Source organism: Danaus plexippus, chromosome 15, assembly GCF_018135715.1.
Source record: "Danaus plexippus chromosome 15, MEX_DaPlex, whole genome shotgun sequence".
Taxonomy (NCBI): domain Eukaryota; kingdom Metazoa; phylum Arthropoda; class Insecta; order Lepidoptera; family Nymphalidae; genus Danaus; species Danaus plexippus.
Genome location: NC_083547.1, coordinates 4,413,878 through 4,433,519, shown reverse-complemented (window position 1 = coordinate 4,433,519; position 19,642 = coordinate 4,413,878). Strand labels below are relative to the sequence as shown.

Genomic DNA, 19,642 nt, shown 5'->3' with positions numbered 1-19,642 from the left:
ATGAGAGCTATATCCGGGGAAATCCCGGAATTTATTTTATCCACTATAAGTACTGACAGCAATCAAAGGTTCAAGCTGGGTGACTATTTCTAATAATTATTTTCCTTATTTTGTATTGAGTCCTTCAAGACTTAGGAAAAATAAGATATTTTAAACTAAGTGTTGGAGCCCATAATTAACGACAAAACGCCTGCTACAAAACTGAGAGCAACGACGCGAGGACTTGGGACTCTGTGAGGAAACAGTGAGTGCGTAATGAAGCATTGAACATGTAACATTTAAGTTTGTTATCGAAATAAAAAAAACAGCATTAAGTAATTCTTCGTTTTCTATAACTTGCACATTCACTAATAATTTTAGTTTAAAACCAATAATACAAAAAACCGTAGGTGGGCCCTATGCCTATCTTTTATACCTGTAATAATAAACATATAATTGTTTATTTTGATAAACCTGCTTACAGATTTGTAGTTATAGAATTCATAATTTTTTTTAGAAGTTTATGAATGTCTATGCCCTTTTCTCTTTTACTAGCTAATTATCCACGGTATATTAAATATAAAATACATGACTTTTTTACTTTTCTGGTTGCATCAGAACCACAATAAACTAAGTTATTTTAATTCTACGTAGAGCCTAGCTGTGGTCATGTCACTACAGCTCGAACATGGGCTGGCTCGTCCAGGGAAGTATCATCCTCTCACAGGAGATCGGCGTGACGTAGTTTTTAATAGCTGCGTTTCGCTTAATGAGTGAGAGAGCCGGTTGCCGGTTTTTCCCACCCTTTCCTCTCCCAGGATGTTGATATATAGAATGACTTTCTGTTCTGCATCAGCTTAAGTGTGTTTTGAGGTGTTGCGCGTGTTTCACTGGCATTGGTTCTAGGGAGCCCATCAATCCCGTGCCAGCGATATACAAAACTCGATTCAGTTCAGACGATGGGCAATGCTCTTCGACAGGATCTTTATTGGGCCATAAGCATCCTGCCCTACACCTTGTTGCAAATGTTCATAAGCGAGGATAAATACCTCCCATCAGATAGGCCGCCTGCTTGTTAGCCGCCATTATCATAAAAAGTCAGATTCAATTAAAGCTTTTAGCAATAATAATCAGAGGATCCGTTATCACCAATATTGCCTTTTGCACTTCTATTTATTTATTGGCTATATTTGCCTAGTACAACTAGCTTCGTGTTTAAGGTCTTATCTTATGGACTTGCGTACATTACATACCTAAAAGAGGTCCTAATACATTAAAACTTTACAGATTTTTTCACTTTTAAGGTCATAGCTCATTAGAGCCACCCGGCACCCACTACGCACCGCCTCGTCGCACGGCGTCCACTCGTTGTCGACAGGTTGTCCACGGGTGGACACCGTGTTATCACCAATAAACGTCGCGTGGTCAACCATTGGACCTCACATCGTCACCCAGTGGACCCCGCGTTGGCCGCTGGTGGACGCCGCGTGGTCTACGACTTGAGACCGGTTAGTCCAGGAATTTTCGCGTAGTCTGTTAACAATTGGCACAACGTCTACACGTGTGCTTAATAATGTTAAATTTTACAAACCGTGAATTGGCACTCATAGCTGTAGCGCTTGATGCAGAAGAAAATGAAAGACCCAAGAGAAAAAGGAAAGCTTATTGGGTGCACGAAATGTTTAAACAAAGAAAAAAAGAGGGTGAATATTGGACAGCTCGTAGGCATTTGCTAGCCGACGAGAGCATCGCCAACGCCAACGCATCGCCCTCGAGTCCACCCGTCGGCAACATGCGATCAACGTGCGGCAAGCATGCGAGCTGCGAGTTGTCACCGAGTGGTCCACTCGCCGCCCGCGCGTGGGCAACTTGCGAGCGAGGCGATCCGGAGTTGATGTAATGAGCGTATACCCATAGAAATCCATACAAACAATATCAACCGCACTAGTTGAGGCGGTGAGGGTCGGGTGCCGGGTGGCTCTAATGAGCTATGACCTTTAATTTCTAACTTCTACTTGAATTCTATCGATTTTATAAATAAAATGTCCTCAAATGGCAGTAGTCTTTATTATACTGTGCTAATATTGTTCGAACATAGATTATATATAGAAAAAGTTAAATAAGTAAGTATGCGGCTATACACATATCTACATAATATATACAATTACGGTGGTTTCGTATTATTATGAAACAAGATTTCTAAGTTAGGCAATTTGCTTGCGAGATTTTGAGGGTAGGTACACATGAATGGGTGTCTTTACCACCCACAGAGTAGATTTATCTTAAGTCCATTTTATCTAACCTACGCTTAATAGGACACGAATAAAGTTTAGAAGATTAACACCCAGCTCCACCAATCAATGTTAAATAAATGCGCTTGTTAAAGCGTTTGATGATCTGTTAAATGTATCGAGCGTCCCACCACGCAATAATGTCTGTTTAAATGTCTTAGCAAGACATTAATATTAATTACTGCTCTAGAGGTCCGTCAAATGGCTAACGGACTGTTAATCTATTGTATAGTCATAATTCAAATGTCCAATCGCACCCCTGGTTTTTTGTAGCCATAGCAACGGCATCTGTTTTGTCAGTTTCGACTATATCCTTGTGTTTATTAATAAGGTGAATTAAAATTTCTTTTTCATGTGATGAAAAATTTTGCCTCCGGCTTTTCTATGACGTTGTAAATTAAGTTCTCCTTTCATCTCTTATAACTTGAACGCAATTTATAAAACAAAAATATATAACGCAATTTATCGACAACACGATTTTGACAGGTTACACCTAGGAAACTGAAAAGAAAGCTGTTTGTATGAAAAATCTATGCAATCAACGATATATAAAATTTGGTCGCATTGGCTAACAAGTGACGTATCAAGGGAGATATACGATCAAGGGACAAAGTGGCGCATCGCAACAAACACGCCATATTAAACGTGATTACTTCATTTTGGTCGTATTATAACAAGAACGAATAATCTGGTAGCCGGTCATTCAACGTGTCATTTAATAATGCCTTGTTCATTTTCTTAGTGGGACGTAAATTTTTTAACAGACAACTATATTTTTGAAGGTTCGTTAGTAAATGCCTTGTTTAGATTTAACAAACAGAGATTGGTTAAACTGGGTCTAACATTTTATGTATTTTCAAAATATTTACAAAAGTATCTACTGTTGTTATAATGTTATTTTATTCAATATTCAAGTGATTATTCTTCTCGTGTGTAGATCACCAGTCATATCATAAATTAGTGCGATAGCTAATTAATTCCGATAAGTGCTCTTTAATTAGTGCGGGTATTATAATGAGGGCTGAAAAGTTAATATATGTAGTTATATTTGGACTAAATCTCCTAGACATACATAAATTACTATTCTTTATATATAACAATGTTTTAACCGGGATGATATTTTATTAGACATCAAAAAACGTTTGTAACGAGAGAAAGTTACACGTTTTTCCTGATACTTTAATATCAATTACATGGGTTTTGAGAAAGCCCAAAACTAAAAAATAGGATCAAATTAATTCTTATTAATGTTTAAATCTCGCAAACATCTATATTAAATTGTGATAACCTTACTACATAGTATAAATAAACATAATTTTTACATCCAAATTCATCTTTACAGATAAGTTTTTGGCCTCACTAAGTAACGCTATCACAGATGCATTACATTAAAACGCTATAGATTATATAATAACACTCACAGGGTCCTTATACTTCAAAGTAACATTCCATAATTACTAATAGTAAATTATTAATTATTTTATTTTATATACAATCACCTCGCTGATATCCACCCACACAGTTGCATTACATATTCAACACATCCCTAACCTACACTGATAACCAATGTTCATGTCATTAGTACCTAATAAATGTCACTACATAGTCTGTTTGTCTGGCAGGTACCGAGTTTTCCACCATAATTTTCATACGGCCGGAATGTTATTATTATAATAAGCAGACAAACGCTCCAGGAGTGCACTGTCAATGGTCTCACCGTGAACCTCGTTCCTCATGTCCCTGGACTCACGGTCTAAACTCCTCATATCACTTAATGATACTGCATTGGTAACTATAGGTCCACTATATTCCTTTGTTTTTTCTATTTGTGTGTAAACCTGCATCTTCCCGTCAGTGTTTTCTCTATAAGGCAGCTTGTTCGTCTCAATATTTTCACATTCCTGATTTTTCAATGTCCTTAGTGTTGCCAGTTCTCTGTCCTCTGACCTTCCCTCTAGTCTGACTTCTTCTATATAGTCTTTTTGTTTAAATTCATTTGAGTACACTTTAAATTTATACTGTTCCTGTCTCGTGTCGAACACTTCGTTGTTATAATCTGGGTCCATTTTAAATTGTTCGTTGGATCTACTCTGAACTGTTACATTTGGTGCCTTTTTAGGTGATTTCTTTGGTGGTTTAGTTTGTTTCTTATCTAGCAGACTTTTTAATATTGGTAGCTTTGTTTCCTTCTTCTCGTCTGCCTTAGCGGCCTTTGTTTCCTTCGTTTCTTCCTTAGTGTCGTTCTGTTTCTTTTCCTTTGTTTTATTCTTTTGTTCCTCACCTCGGACTCTTACTTTGTCGTGTATCAGCATGTGTCGTCGCAGATCGTAAGCCACACGGAAACATTTCTCACATTGTGTACATTTATAGGGCTTAGTACCTAAAACGAAATGTTTTTTTTTTAATTTCTATGTCATATTTAAAATAATAATTGCAATTGCTACTTCGGGGTTATCTGTGTGAGACATCCCTAAGTAACACTAACAAGCTGTCTTCCAACGACTATAGCTTATACATTTAAATCAAAGAAAACAAACCAGTGTGTGTCCTCATATGAATCAGCCTGTAGGACGAGGCCCTAAAAGACTTGTTGCAGTACTCGCACTTGTAGTTCCTCTCGCCGGTGTGTATACGTCTGTGTACGTTAAGAGAATAGCGCCGAGCAAACTCCTTACCACAGAATTCGCATTTGAAGTTTTTCTAGAACAACATTGAAATGAATCATTAGTGCTAATCATACTTTAATAAGTGTATGTGTAATACTGCGTATAAAAAAAGTAATTTAAGTTTTTTGTGTATATCCATTTATATCAAAATATAAGGCTAAAATTTTGTAGATGTCATTTGTTTTAGCCCCGAGATATGTATACAAATGCTTGAGTTATAAGATATAAAAAAGTAGGAGAAAGTGGATGATCCTAATGACTGAAAAAATTAACGAAAAAAGCTTTATTTCTATCACACTGCTGTGTTAGACGAAACTTCGCTGGAAAGGCATTTTAGACGGTATTCCGATCGTACTAACACATAACAAGATTTTTATATTAAACTAACTCGCGCGTTATAATTACGGGATGTTCATTCGGGATCTTGAAAAAAGTATCCTAAGTTACTTTTTATTACATCAGCTACCTGCCAATAGGTCCCGTTAAACGCGGTTCAGCCATTTTAGATATTAGCCGAAATAAACATATAGTCGTGTTGTGTTTACATATATATATAAAAAAATAGGGGTTGGTGATAAAAAAGCAGAAATTTAGGGTTGTATATATTTTTTGATGCCACATTATTAAAAAATAAAAACAAAAAATTTCGTTCTGAAATTAAAAAAACAGTTGAAGGGTGAACAACCCTCTCTAAGCGGTATGAAAAATAGATGTTGGCCGATTCTCAGACCTACTCAATATGCTCACAAAATTTTATGAGAATCAGTCAAGCCGTTTCGGAGGAGTACGGGAACGAAAATTGTGACACGAGAATTTTATATATAAGATAAGGCTAGGTTTTTTACTACATAGTATACAAGTTCATACCTTATCGGAGTGTATGGATGCCTTGTGGTACTTCAGATCTGACCACTGCCTGAAATCTCTTCCGCACTCGTCACACTTACAAGGCCGGTAGTCACTGTGAACTCGCTTGTGGATCTAAATGATGAACATTATATATGTGTTAAAATAATATAAAATGAAACTAGTCCAACAATTTGTCTGAAAGGTGTAACGAAATTTTAGTTTTCCTTTTAAATTTTTATTGTATAGCTTTAGAACCGTTTTTTAGATTGTTTTATTTTTAGACTTAAATTAAAATTTATAGGCACGGCTAGTAACTAAATATTAATGGAACCTTAAGAGCATTGACGGTGTAAAATTCCTTCCCACACTCTCTACAGACTTGTTGCTTCTCGCTATGCATCAACGTGTGATAGAACAGGCTGTTTCTATGATGGAACACTCTATCACAATGCGAACACTCGAAGGTCTTAGTGGGCTTTTTCTTCTCCTGTTTAACTTCTACTGGCTGTTCAACTTTGATGTTCAGCTCCTGTTGTTCTAGAATGTTCTCTGTGAAGTTTTCCTGACTGTGATTCTCAGTTTCGAACATCCTCTGTAGCGACTCATCTACGACATTAATATATTTAAATACGTTGAACACTTTATATATACAAATTTTACATATTAACTAATAATTAAAAAAATATGTCATAATTAATTAAGAGTATGGACAAATCTACAATATTTTCTACCCACCTTTTTCCGTCCTCTGACTGACTGCTACATTCTGACTGACGTTAACATTGCTGGTGTGAGTGACGCTGGTCACATGATTGACATTGGTCACGTGGCTGGTTGTCACGTGGCTGACACTGGTCACACTGGGCAAGGGCATGTCAGAGCTCTGGGTATGTATGGTCTGTGTGTGTATCGTCTGTGTGGGTTGAATGGTGGGCGTGTGTGCATGAGTGCACATAGCACAGTAACCCGCACCGCCACATGTGCAAAGTGGCACCGAACTGTTTGACCCATTCCTCATATACCTGTACCAGATGTTTGATAACATGTTTATAATTCTAAAGGACGTATTAAAATTATAGAAATAAAGAAGATAGCTAAATATGTGGGTTGGAATATTTAAATTAGAGACCAAAATTTGTTATATCCGATATTGCAACAACTATAGGCAAACCAAAAAAATAGTCCTTGCCTCCCCTAATCCTCATGACGTGAAGTAATATTCTCGCTCGCAAGGACTCAATTAAGCTGTGTCAATATACTATAAAATAAAAAACACTGGAACTCCCGAATTGTTTCTCTATTTCACTAATTTAAATATTTTCATCTAAGCTCTTCTTTATATAGCACAATCTGAAGCGGAGCGAATACTTCATGTATTTAGTTAATAAAAAAACGCATGTAATATACCACAGCTTTACGTGACTCTACTGCATTTCTTAATACTCCCCTCCCCCCTCCAGATTCCACCACTACTAACCAGTGTCTAACATGTTCTTGATGTACGTGTCCGTTTTCTACTGTCAGATGCGGTAGTAGAGCCTGGTCGTACTGCTCACTGCTACAGTCTCCACCGCCTTCCCCCTCTCCTCCTCCCTCTTCTACCGCCACATGTATGCCCTCCATGAGATCCTCAGGGTCACTGAACTCGGATATATCATCCATCTAGATGGAACAGTAATGATGAATTATTTATTCTTATATCTGTGTACGTGAGTTTCATGCCATATCTTTATTTAAATCCAGGTGGGTAAATTTAATTTGTATTTTATGCTGCTTCCATACTTTTGATGAAAACATAAAAAACTCTGATTTACCAAATAACTTCATTGGAATCTTATATTAGAATTCTATACAAATACAATACAATATAAAAAAAAAACTGACTGATTGTCTTATAATATTTAAAAATGAATGAAGTTCTTACTGACTGAGATATGATGTACTTAAAATACCACAGAAGCAAAGTCAACACTTCTTGATGATTAATCAATGATTATGTATTGTGTTACTTAAAATCATTGCAATATTTATTTCAAAAATGTCTTATTATCATATATATCAAGGCAAACCAAAATCAAAACACTAAAGTATTTAGTAACATCATTATAATATACTCAGTGCCCTATAAACTTACCTTCTGATTCAGATGAGCTTCTTTTATATGGATCTCACATTGTTTCTGCTTCCTGAATGATTTATTACACTTTGTGCAGAAATACATTTCCAGTTTGTCCAATGAATCAAATAAATCAACTCTTCCCTGTTCCTGTTCCTTTTCCATATTAGTTGAAGTAAACGGAATCTTATAGCTGCAAAATGTTTTGTCCTGCGGAGGGTATATTATCCTTGGTACTGTATTTTCTAGTGATAGTTCCACTATCGAATCCGGAAGAGTTGCCACATTGTCTATACACGTATTTGTCATCTGTAAAAACAATATTGTTTTAAGAAAGAATTATATTGCTTAAAAGAGTATAATAGATGTCAAAGATAAGGAGTATATTAAATTAAATTATGCTTACATAGAGTACATATTTTAAATGAATATTATTAAAACAGCAACATTCCTATAGTCCTATGACTAACTTAAAGACTCACTAGCTTGAGTACATCCCAAGCTGTGGTAGGATAATAATTTATGAATCGGTTTATACCTTGTCAATTGGTAGGTCGGGAGTGTCTAACACGAGCTGTGGCTCGTAATGCTGTTTGAGATGATGGTAGAACTTCAGCTGTTCGTGACCGTAGTATTCGCCGCAAAGTTGACAAATCAGGGGCGACCGTATCTTAAAAGTACAGACACATTTATTCAATCTATCACTAGTTAATGAAGCAGCCACGTTTGTCAAGCTCCTACAAATAATGATTTTATTATTTTGTCATTGTCATTGTCATTGCCTTATCATATCCTAACTTTATTCTTTGCCTAATCATGAGTGATTTCGTAAAAGTATGTATCGCTGTTTTGACTGGTATGGAACTTGTAATGTTATGTATTCCAAGACATGAATTTCGAAAATCCTTAACTTTATTGCTCACTGAAATGTTCTTACATTTCATAAGTAATTATAAAATAAAAATCTTTATTTTAAAAGAAATTTAAAAAATTATTTTACCTCCTGTCCAATATGATGGGTTTCAGGCAAAACAGTGTCATGAGGATCATGGGGATCATGAGGATTGTGTGCATTATGGGGGTTATGAGGATTGTGAGGATGGTGGGGGTTGTGGAGATTGTGAGTATTGTGAGGATTATGGGGATCGTGGGCATCGTGAGCTCCATGGGCGTCGTGTCCGTTATTGGTATCGTGGGATTCGTGAGCGTGTGAGAAACTATCTGGTAGAATTTCTTCTTGTGGAACCTCAGATCCACAATTGATCACTACTATATCCTAAAACATTATTGAACATTAGGTAATAGTCGGACCTAAAATTAAGCTTTAAATATGTAATGAAAACATCTTTGTTGCAAAATATTTTGTATATAATGAAAACTATATATAAACCTGCTGCGGAGTGCTATTGGTGGTTCGCTTTAGTTTCCGTGAGATCCTCTTCTTATGAGGCAGGCTCTTTTTACTCTGCTTATGTGCTGGAGATCCGCTGGACTCCAGAACAGTATCCTGTGAAAGGAGTTGCTGTTCCTGCAAAAAGGTTTTTATGATGTTGAAAATAAACAATTTCTTTATTAGTAATTATGAATCAAGATAACAAATAACACTAACAATAACATCAACTAATGTTATTCTCTGTTAAAAAAAAATTAAATTTATATGGGACAATTTCAAAAATAAACTTTAATGAAAAACAAATTATAATCTTACCTTAAGCTCATTTTTGTCTTTATTAAACCAGTCCGCTTCCGGACATCTCTTCATCTCTTGTAATGGTGGTAATGGAGGCAGAGGTGGAACTTGTACTACAATGGGTTCAGAGTGTGGTTCCTGCTAAAAATAAAGCCATAATTACAAAAAAATACATAATAATTTGACATATACTTGGTATTATTAAGCAATTCTGACTTATCATTTCTTTATTACTCAATTGATTATAAAATTCCATGAAAAATATGTTTTTAGAATTTTTTTCTAAGATATCACTATAAATAATAACTAATAATTAAATACTTAACAAAGGTATTTATGTTTCTTCAGGCTGATTGATAAATTTGCCAATGTTTTTACTTGTTTAAATAATTTCTTTTTTCAGATCTATTAAGTATTTCTAAGGTTTAATCTACTTATATTTTATATAAACAAAAAGTTTGTGTGAGGTATTAACTGGTAATATTTCATATTTTTTCAGGTGCTACTAAACATTACATTCTTGCTCGACTTCCATTAATATTACATTTTTACAAAGGAACCTTTCAGTCTGAGATAAAATGACACCTGTGTAGTCCAAAAAAATTCTAAAGAAGTTTCTTAAACCATCTTGTAGAACATTTTCATCTCGGAATTAAAAGCAGGAACTAAAATTTTGTTGATATGTATAAATACTCAACCTTACCAATGTTTGACCGTTGAAAAGTCTCATTGGTGCATCTAAAATTACTGAAGAATCCAGATCACTCCTAACAGGAACCTGAAAAAAAATATGATCCAATAATTATTAATAAGTGTTGAACTATAGGCATTTAAAAAACCTCCTTAGAAAAGAGACAATAAACACTTTATATCTGTAATACAAACTTTATGCAAATGATGCTGCGTCCTAGAGTGTTGTGCTAGATGTGCCACTATAGCTGCTAGTCTACCTTCAGGATCTAGGAATTCCTCTACCCATGGTCCTTCTCCAACTTGGTCACCTACTGATACTTGTCTGTTGGTAGCATTGTTAAAATGTTAATACAAATAACTTCAAAGCATTGATTTAAGAACTGAACTGTGAATCAATGTTATGTATTGATGTGAAGAATTATACATGTCCTACTTAATGTGAGTTAGCATGTTTTTTAAGGTATCATATCCAATAAAATAAAACAGATTAATTATGGGAATTATTAAAAAAATTTAAACAATTTCATTGTTGTGTAAAATGTTGTTTCAGGTAATTGATGAATTTAAAAAATAACAAATAATATTAAATAACAGTAGAGTACTTTTAAAATACTTGCCTGCACATTTGAGTCGTAAAATTATGGGGGTGCATAACAGTAACCACTCTGCCAGTGGAATCATCATGCACATTGAGAGCCATTGAATTTGCATCTATATGTACTGACTAAAAATAATTTTTATACACTTTTATTATTATGCAGAAAAAGATTCACTTTTATATTGCAAGTTTTCATGCATCATGAAGCAAGATATTCATTTAAACTTCTATTTTAATAAAGCTTTACTATAAGACAGTGTCTAAATCTTAAGTAATTAGAAAAATGTAGATTTTAATATAGGTGCCTAATATTTTTTATATTTCTTGGTAAACCATTCAACGCTTTAACTATAATGTAAGGTACTCCCTAAATATTGTTTACTCCTACGAGTCCAAGAAAAAAAACAAAGTAACGCTAACCTCAGGTGGTTGATGTGAATTTATATAATGAGTGACAGCTTCGTCCATTTTATCTTCTAACACAGGTTCAACGTTCCTCATGTCGATAAATTAAATCACTAATTGTTTTTAATTCATCTTTCCGTGACTTGGTTAAGTTCATTTAACATTTGACAGCTGTTGCTGCATTTCAAGGTCAGTGTAAATTTGGGCAATTGTTTATTTTTAGCCCCAGTTTTGTAGTCATTCGCATATATATGTGTTTATCCACATATGTTTGATAGAAAAATGCAAATAAGGTTCAATCACATCCTGCGTTAATTATAATGTTAACACAAAGCAAGATCTCTGAGATTACAAATGAAACATATGGCAACACTGCTAATATTTTACTTAAATTTGAAGTTTTAAAACAAAAATATTGCAACATAAAAAAAAGGTGTAAGCTGTATAAAACTGAAAATATTTTAGATTGCTAAATATTTCATTTTGTTCATGTTAGATGAAGTTGTCTTGGTGAATGCTAAATTTTGCTAATTTGTCTTTTAACTAAACAGGATCTATCACTTTTAATTGAACTATTAAAAAAATGTTATTGCCTCACATTATTTAACACATGTTTTAGTAACAATTATAAACCTTGAAATTCAAAATTGTTTGAAATACTCTCTCTGTTTTTTTTAAAAGAAAATGTTTGAAAAGAAATAAAGGTCAAAGATTGACGTCGTTTCCACTAATTGTCTTATCTTCAACTCTTTTAACGCCTGTGACTTATAACGTGTATGGGAAAATCTAAATTGAAGAATATTTCATTTAGAATTTTAGAGCTTCTTTCTAGGCATTATATTCTAGGCTTTATAGGCAGGCAAAAACTTTAGTTTTGTTATTATTGGATAAATTGACGTGGGCTTATAAAATTAGAAAAGTCTGGGTCAAATTCACTGGGACGAAAATGTTTTCACTTGTTCTTACATATTACTGTTGTATACTATTTATGACTCAAGATGTGGCATCATTCTTTAACAACGAGGATCTGTAGTAATATTGGATTTGCCTGATTATTTTGAAAGGGAATCAATTTCTAGAATTATTGATGGGTGGAAGATAGCTTTTGGTTTACATAAGAAATTTTAATCCTCAAATCGTAACGGCAGTTTCCTCAACATATTTTAAGGGTTAGAAGGGCATTTGGTTTTCTATTCTTGTTTTGTACTATATAATATGATCACAACAGTGTATGACGCTTGTTCGATGCCAACTGCGAGTGGGCAATATGTCTCTAGCCACCGGCAGGGTGTTCTTGCTCATCTCACGCAAATAAATTGGACGCTCATATATTTATTATGCTGCCAGTGTTTTAAATAAAATTTATAATATAACTTTTTTAACTATAAAATATGATCTGAGTGATATGATTTCATTTGTACATTTCATGTCCATTCATTTTTTATGCGTAGATTATAATCACAGAAGCCACGGAAAAAACACTAAATTAATTATCCGCATTTTTATTTTATTTTATTTATTCACTAATAATTTATTAATAAGGTATTAAAAGAAATTGTTAAAATGATCAATACCAACATTTCCTAAAATAAAATAAGGAACAAAAGTAGGTACATTGATTATAAATTTTGTTAGATTTATTTAAAAAATCTTAATATTGAAAATGTTAAATTTATAAATTTTTTGGTTAGTCCAAAAAGTGATGATATTGAAAAAAAAAGCAAAAAAAGTGTATATATGTGTGTCCATGTGTAGGTTTACTACATGGTAAAGTTTTGTTTTGTTATATCCATACTATCAGAAAGTTGATTACTGTCATATTAAATCAATTTTTTTAATATTTTTTTAAGCCTACCATCTATTTGTTTCTTTGGGCATTAAGTAGGCCCTCTCGTGTCCAAAAGCAAAAAGGATTCAATAAAATTTTCCTCAATTGCTATTTGCTTGTCTACCAACTACAGTGTAATTTTAATTCTGAAGTATGATTTTGACATTTTAGTTTTTGACAGTTAGAATACAGGAAATAAGATCTTCATCTATTGTAACTATTAAATTAATTTCTATCATTTTTTTTTTTTGTAAATGAGGTGGGTGATCGTCGTAACGAATAATGTTTCGAAATTCTCTTAAATCGTATTTGACCACAAGGGGTCACGAGGTAAGGTCATGTTAGTAAAAATCTATTAAAAATAATCTTAAAAACATGTAAATGTAAACCAAATACTTACTATATAATATTAATTACAACTTAATAAATTCATTGCATATGCCTAACAGTTCCAAAGATGTAAACATACAAGCAAATTAGATCAAATAAGAGAAAAGTTAAGGGAAGGACCAGGTTTAGTAGACTTTACATCTGAAGATAGGCCGAAAAATTGGGAGGATTATGAAGGGAAATTAAAAAGAGAAAGAGGCCAGTCAGAAAGATTGAGGTTACCACCATGGTTGAAAACTACAATACCAACAGGTAAATTAAGTAGTATTTTGAACATTACTATAAATTAAATTGTGCAATAATATAATGACTTAGGTTATGACCTTTCACGAAAAGATATTGTAAGGTCTTAGTTATCATATTATTTTATAACAAGATTTATTTTTATTCATTACTTTTATGTTATTTTTTATTACAGGATCAAAATTCAGTGAGCTTAAAGCTCAATTACGAAGCCTGAATCTTAGCACAGTGTGTGAGGAGGCTAGATGTCCAAATATAGGTGAATGTTGGAGTGGCGGTAAAAATGGTACATCTACTGCCACTATTATGGTATATATATTATCTATTTTACATATATAGTATAAATTTGTTTAAGTGCTAATTATGTAAGCATTCAGGCAATATTTAACTTAATTATTTGTTAAACTTATTAATCAATGTATTAATCATGCTTAAAGATCTGCTTGGCAATGATATATTTAAATTTTTTGTGTATTAAATCTATTTAAAAATAAAATAATGTTTTAAGATGATTAGTAATTTTTAACAGTAATTCCTTTGGACTTGTCTGTGACATCGAAACTGCTTGCTTGTCATCTTAAACCAAAACAATGAGGAAATAAAAGAATTATTTATATATTTACTTTCAGTTAATGGGTGACACATGCACTCGTGGTTGTATGTTCTGTTCAGTGAAGACATCCAGAGCGCCGCCTCCACTTGATCCCAATGAACCTGGCAACACTGCACGGGCAATAAACCAGTGGGGCCTAGGATATATAGTGCTCACTTCTGTCGATAGAGATGGTAAATTGGGTGTAGCATTTAAATTTTACAATCAATATTAAATACATTTTTATTTATATAATAATTCCAATTATCTTTCAAAGTATGAAGGTTCCATTTGATTTTTTCTATGAAGGTTGATATTAATGTCTTCCTAGCTTCACCTAATACTCTCATTTGGTATATAAATATTTACAAATATTAATGTAAAAAATTTGCTACTATTGTTATTACAAGTCACTTACTGTGAGATCATTGTCGCATTTGCTAATATATAATGCAATAATGTTAATACAACATGAAGTATCAAAAATATGTTTTGTTGAAATAAAGATTCTGATCTTTATATATTCCTGTTACAGATTTACCTGACGGAGGATCTGGACATTTTGCTGAAACAGTGAGGGAGATAAAATTACAGTTAGTAGACTATTATTACAAACATACTTGTCATATTCTGGGTTGTGAACCTTAAATGATTACCTATTATACATATTGGCTCTATGTTACATTTCGTTATTAACATCACTTAGATTATCTATTGTAGTTTTTCAAAACCCTTAGTATTTCAACATGAACACAGTTTAATAGCTATGCCATTATTGCACAGAGGATGTAAGTCTTGTAAAATTGTTACAGAAATAGTGAAATCCTCGTTGAATGTCTAGTACCAGACTTTAGAGGGAATCGGGACTGTATTAACACTATTGCTAACAGTGGCTTGGATGTGTTTGCGCACAATATAGAAACCGTGGAAAGACTCACACCATTTGTGAGAGATAAACGAGCAGGGTATGTAAATTAAGATGTAAATATAGTTACAAACAAATCAAGGAAAGTTAAATAAAGCTATTTTAATAAAATTTCAATACTTTTTAGTGTCATGTTCATCTTATAGTTGAGTCAAATGGTCTGTTCTCATTGGAAAAAAAATTAAATATAGTTTTTCATATATATGACTAAAATGTAAAAAAAAATATGTGAATTAATGTTTTTGAAAGGTCAAATCAATTAAATTGTTATTTTAATGTTCAGGTATCGACAAACATTGAGAGTTCTCAGCACAGCAAAGGAGATTAATCCAGATTTAATTACAAAGTCGTCTATCATGTTGGGTCTTGGCGAAACTGACCAAGAAGTTGAACAAACTATGAAAGGTATTATATATTTTACTAGGTACCAGCCCCGGCTTCATACGGGCCTTTACAAAAAATATAAAATAGTGTTTAATTTTAAGAATTATTAAACTTATATTATGATAACTTTCAAATGGTTCGATTTAAATGATTTCAAAGGTAATTTACAGATACTAATATAGGCTTGAAAACGAATTAATTTGTTTTAATAAGACTTAATACGGTATTTATATAAATAGCTTTCCAATGAATGCTTTAGGAATGCCAATTTTTAAAAGTTGTAAAATGGATATAGTATGTTATCCTTAAGGTATAGACATATGCAACAGCGGACTTTTCTCTAGAGTAAATAAAAAGTAAATAAAAGTGAATACAAAAACTTAACAACTTATATACTAAAACCTTCCTCGAGAATCACGCTATCGAGTGGTGATAACTGTGATAATCGGTGCAGTAGTTTTTCCGTTTATCGCGTACATACAGGCAGATAGAGGCGAGGGACTTTGTTTTGTAATATGTACTGATTAATATTGAAATATTCTTTGTTTTTTTTTTTTATTTAAGACCTTTATAATAAATATGATGATTTGTAATATATATTGAGAGCACCGTGACATTAAGGCTATTCTTTTTATTTTTCTTATTTAAACATAAAAATAAATAAACTATTAAATACTATCTATTATCAACTGGTTGACCGCAAAAATTCAAAAATTACTATTTTTATTTCAGACATTAATATTTAATATTTAATAGGAATTTAATAATAACGTTTTATAAAAAATGTTTCAGATCTCAGATCGTCGGGTGTAGATTGTGTAACATTGGGCCAATATATGCAGCCAACCAAGCGTCATCTCAAAGTACACGAATATGTGACACCGGCCAAATTCAAAGAATGGGAAGAGTTGGGCCAACAGCTAGGCTTCCTGTACACAGCTAGTGGCCCACTTGTACGTTCGTCTTATAGGGCTGGGGAGTTCTTCATATCGAGTTTGTTGAGAGACAGAAAAGCTAATAGTGCTTGAAGGAAATCGATCTTTTATTTTTTATAGATAATAATTATTAATCGACAATTTATATTCTGTATATTTCTGTGTATACATTATATTAATTTTTGGGAGTAGACTGTTTTAAATTATGATGTTTGTCTAATCTGATGTTTTTTTTTCCCAAATAGTACTAGCCCAAGATTGTTGTTCATTAAAATATATATAATTTGTTTCCTATTATATAAGTAGTTTTTAGATGAATATAGTTATTTGAAAAAAATATTATGTTTTATTGATTAACGTTGCTTACTGAAATTATTTCTTCATGCCTCTAGGCGGATATTAAATTTATATATAAACTTATAATTTCTTTTTATATGTTGTATTTCATAAATAATGTTATTGTAGCTACTTAAGAACTAGCCTCTATTTTTCTATTAAAAGAAGCAAATTCGAGCAGACGGCCTACTTGGTGGGCAGTAGCTACCGTCGCCCAAGGACATCCGCAACATCTGTTGCAGATGCGTTGCCAACCTTGGTTTTTTTAGAAATAGGGAAGGGTGGGAATAATGGAATGTCTGGAAAAGGTGAGAATAGGGAAAGGGCAGCCTTTGTAGGCTACTTCACGTCGATCTTCTGTGAGAGGGTTTCACTTCCCTGGTCGAGCCACCTTCAGTTAATTATAAAAATACTCCAACCTAAACAAAATTTCTTTACGATAATTACCAACGTTGTTGATTTTATATTCATTTCGATAACGTTGTTAGTTTAAATGACATATAAAATACATATATCTGTTAAAGAAATACCTTTCACACTTAGAAAAAAAGACGAAACCTCTTAGCATTCAATAGATGCACCGTGCGGGTGCCGGGTCCATCGCGTTGCGGGGAGAGGAGCTTCAACAGTGCCTGGGACTTGCGACCCAGGTGTAGGTTTAAGGAGCCTCTATATAACGTGCGTTAAACGCTCACCTCCACCATCTAAGCTCCTCTCTCTACCTAACCAAATTTGAAAAGAACCTACTAGGGCTGCCTTCGAAGTACGTTCCAAGAATGAATTGATCTTAGTTCTGGACAGGCCCAAGTCTTTTAGTAGATTGTAGAGAGATTTAGCCGTTATACCTCTCACTCCCACTTCTACCGCGTACAAATCCACGATGAACCTATTTCTAGTGAGTTCGTTAGTGAGCTCGTAATATTTATTGACCTTGTTGGTTTGGTCTTTGGGGATGTTGGTTTCACAAGGAACCGTAAGCTCTATTATCACAACGCGCTTTAAAATTCACAAAATACATAAATATGTCTGGTCTGGAGGCCAACGCACAAAATATCCTCTGGGATTTTGTATTGTTTCTCATACTTATCCATCATTATAGTCCAATCGGAAGCCACTTTAAGGACAGAGGAAGGCTTAACGTTGAATATATTTTTGATTTTTACCATAAACGTAAAATAATAAATGTTCACATATTCAGGTTAAAAATTCATTTCATAAGATCTGAATCCTAATGTATTTATATACTAAGTGATCTAAGAAAAAGAAATATTAAAGTTACAATATAGTATTGATATATAACAACTACTTGGTCGCAATGACAAAAACACGACCCTAGTGTTAGCAAATGGAATTACTTTTTCTTTCTTTCAATGTTAAGGTATACGTGTGCAGATAATAAATTAATACAATACTTTTATGTTTTTGAAGTGAAAATTCTTATGTGACTTCCAACAAGGTTACGTTAAACGTTTAACTATCCTGGGGGGGGAAAAAAAGAGCTAGTGGGAATGCGTGGCGCTCGAACGCATGCGGGCAATCAACTGTGACTTGTGAGTAATGTTAATAAGGTTTGTCTTGAAGAAACACAAAAAAATCCTTAACAATCAATTTCTACCCTTACCTGTCTTCATTCCAACATTGCCAATATTCACTACCTCCGCGCGGAGGGATTCCACGCACTATTATTTATTTTTTCTTTCTTCGTTGTAATATCTAACATTTTCATGTTGTGATATGATTAGTGATTTAAATGTATCTTAATTCTGTATTTCTTGGTATACATAACATTAAGGTATAGAAAAATATATGAATATCCAATTACATAAATACTCTTTAGCTTCAATAAAGCAATAATGGGAGCAGAACGTTGCTACTTGCATCATACATGGCCGCGCAGGAGCTAGAAAAATCAACACAATGCAATCTGAATACTAAACACAACTAATTCTACCCGTGTCTAGCGGTGTGAGTAACTTAGAGATGTCAAGATCATTGTTATTATCTAATATTGGACAAGGTATTTCGGTACATAGTATTTTATATTCGTTTAATATTTAGACAGACATACATAAACTCCCTGCATATTATACTTACTTAATATATTGTAAGGATAACTGATGTTTTAGTTTAAGAAACGAATAAAAATAATTATATCTATTTTATAGTATAAAATCATAATCAACAATGTTTACCTCTGAGTAACCCCGCAATATTTTTTAATACATTTATTAAAACGATAATATATTTTTTATTAAATATGTATTACATAAGAAACCAAAAATTCTTTTAACAAGTTATAAATGTGCTTTGTTATAAAACTGTGTACCACATCCAATCTTTTCAGTATTTGAAAGTAGAACGCACGAATGGCCAGCAAACCGCGTGTGTTAGTTCAACTGGGGCTTTTTACGCGCTCGTGCGGGCGACGCTGGGTTGGGAAAGATAGATACTTGATTTTAGAAATACATTTATTCTATATAGTATAAATAACTAGAATAAATATAAAATAGTCTAATCTGAAAAATAATAGACAGATTTTTTTATCAATCAGATTGTAAGCATAAACCTTCGAGGATTAATCAATTTTTAAACGTTTTAAACCCACCACACAAATTTTCCCAATTTAAATCATGACACAGTAATTGAAGCAGTGTGGAAATTCGCCTTCTGTGAATTCCCATGATCAAGTATGCATGTGTCACGAAATGCTCTTTAGAGCCTA

General features: G+C 33.2%; 2 protein-coding genes across 4 annotated transcripts; one reads left to right on the top strand and one right to left on the bottom strand.

Annotated features, from left to right (window-relative positions):
* Nucleotides 1-2,030: 2,030 nt before the first annotated feature.
* On the bottom strand, nt 2,031-11,649 carry LOC116766237 (uncharacterized). 3 transcript variants are annotated; one of them, XR_009752898.1, is made up of 16 exons: nt 11,303-11,649; nt 10,902-11,008; nt 10,477-10,606; nt 10,295-10,369; nt 9,610-9,732; nt 9,292-9,429; nt 8,902-9,177; nt 8,440-8,571; nt 7,920-8,210; nt 7,263-7,447; nt 6,521-6,807; nt 6,117-6,391; nt 5,804-5,917; nt 4,808-4,970; nt 2,746-4,650; nt 2,031-2,686 (listed from the first exon to the last, which is right to left on the bottom strand). XR_009752898.1 is itself a non-coding variant. In XM_032656027.2 (15 exons), the coding sequence occupies exons 1-15, from the start codon at nt 11,381-11,383 to the stop codon at nt 3,917-3,919; spliced, it is 3,111 nt and encodes a 1,036-aa protein (XP_032511918.1). In that variant the 5' UTR covers nt 11,384-11,649; the 3' UTR covers nt 2,031-3,916. The 3 variants fall into 3 exon arrangements, 2 of the variants coding, with proteins under 2 accessions (XP_032511918.1, XP_032511919.1); XM_032656027.2 differs by having other exon boundaries at nt 2,031-4,650; XM_032656028.2 differs by having other exon boundaries at nt 2,031-4,650; nt 9,610-9,729.
* Nucleotides 11,650-13,266: 1,617 nt separating this feature from the next.
* Nucleotides 13,267-16,690, top strand: LOC116766474 (lipoyl synthase 1, mitochondrial). Its single transcript, XM_032656322.2, has 8 exons — nt 13,267-13,445; nt 13,565-13,757; nt 13,924-14,057; nt 14,378-14,534; nt 14,876-14,933; nt 15,153-15,305; nt 15,549-15,670; nt 16,442-16,690. Exons 1-8 carry the CDS (start codon nt 13,398-13,400, stop codon nt 16,675-16,677), a joined length of 1,101 nt encoding a protein of 366 aa, XP_032512213.2. The 5' UTR covers nt 13,267-13,397; the 3' UTR covers nt 16,678-16,690.
* Nucleotides 16,691-19,642: the final 2,952 nt, after the last annotated feature.

Excerpts from the sequence above, each read along its gene's own strand:
- LOC116766237 (XM_032656027.2), bottom strand. The coding sequence starts at position 11,383 with ATGAGGAACGTTGAACCTGTGTTAGAAGATAAAATGGACGAAGCTGTC. Across the intron at positions 11,009-11,302 it reads ATTCACATCAACCACCTGAG|TCAGTACATATAGATGCAAA; the intron begins GTTAGCGTTACT and ends AATTATTTTTAG. Across the intron at positions 4,651-4,807 it reads TCATATGAGGACACACACTG|GTACTAAGCCCTATAAATGT; the intron begins GTTTGTTTTCTT and ends ATTTCGTTTTAG.
- LOC116766474 (XM_032656322.2), top strand. The coding sequence starts at position 13,398 with ATGTTTCGAAATTCTCTTAAATCGTATTTGACCACAAGGGGTCACGAG. Across the intron at positions 13,446-13,564 it reads TGACCACAAGGGGTCACGAG|TTCCAAAGATGTAAACATAC; the intron begins GTAAGGTCATGT and ends TATGCCTAACAG. Across the intron at positions 14,058-14,377 it reads CATCTACTGCCACTATTATG|TTAATGGGTGACACATGCAC; the intron begins GTATATATATTA and ends ATTTACTTTCAG.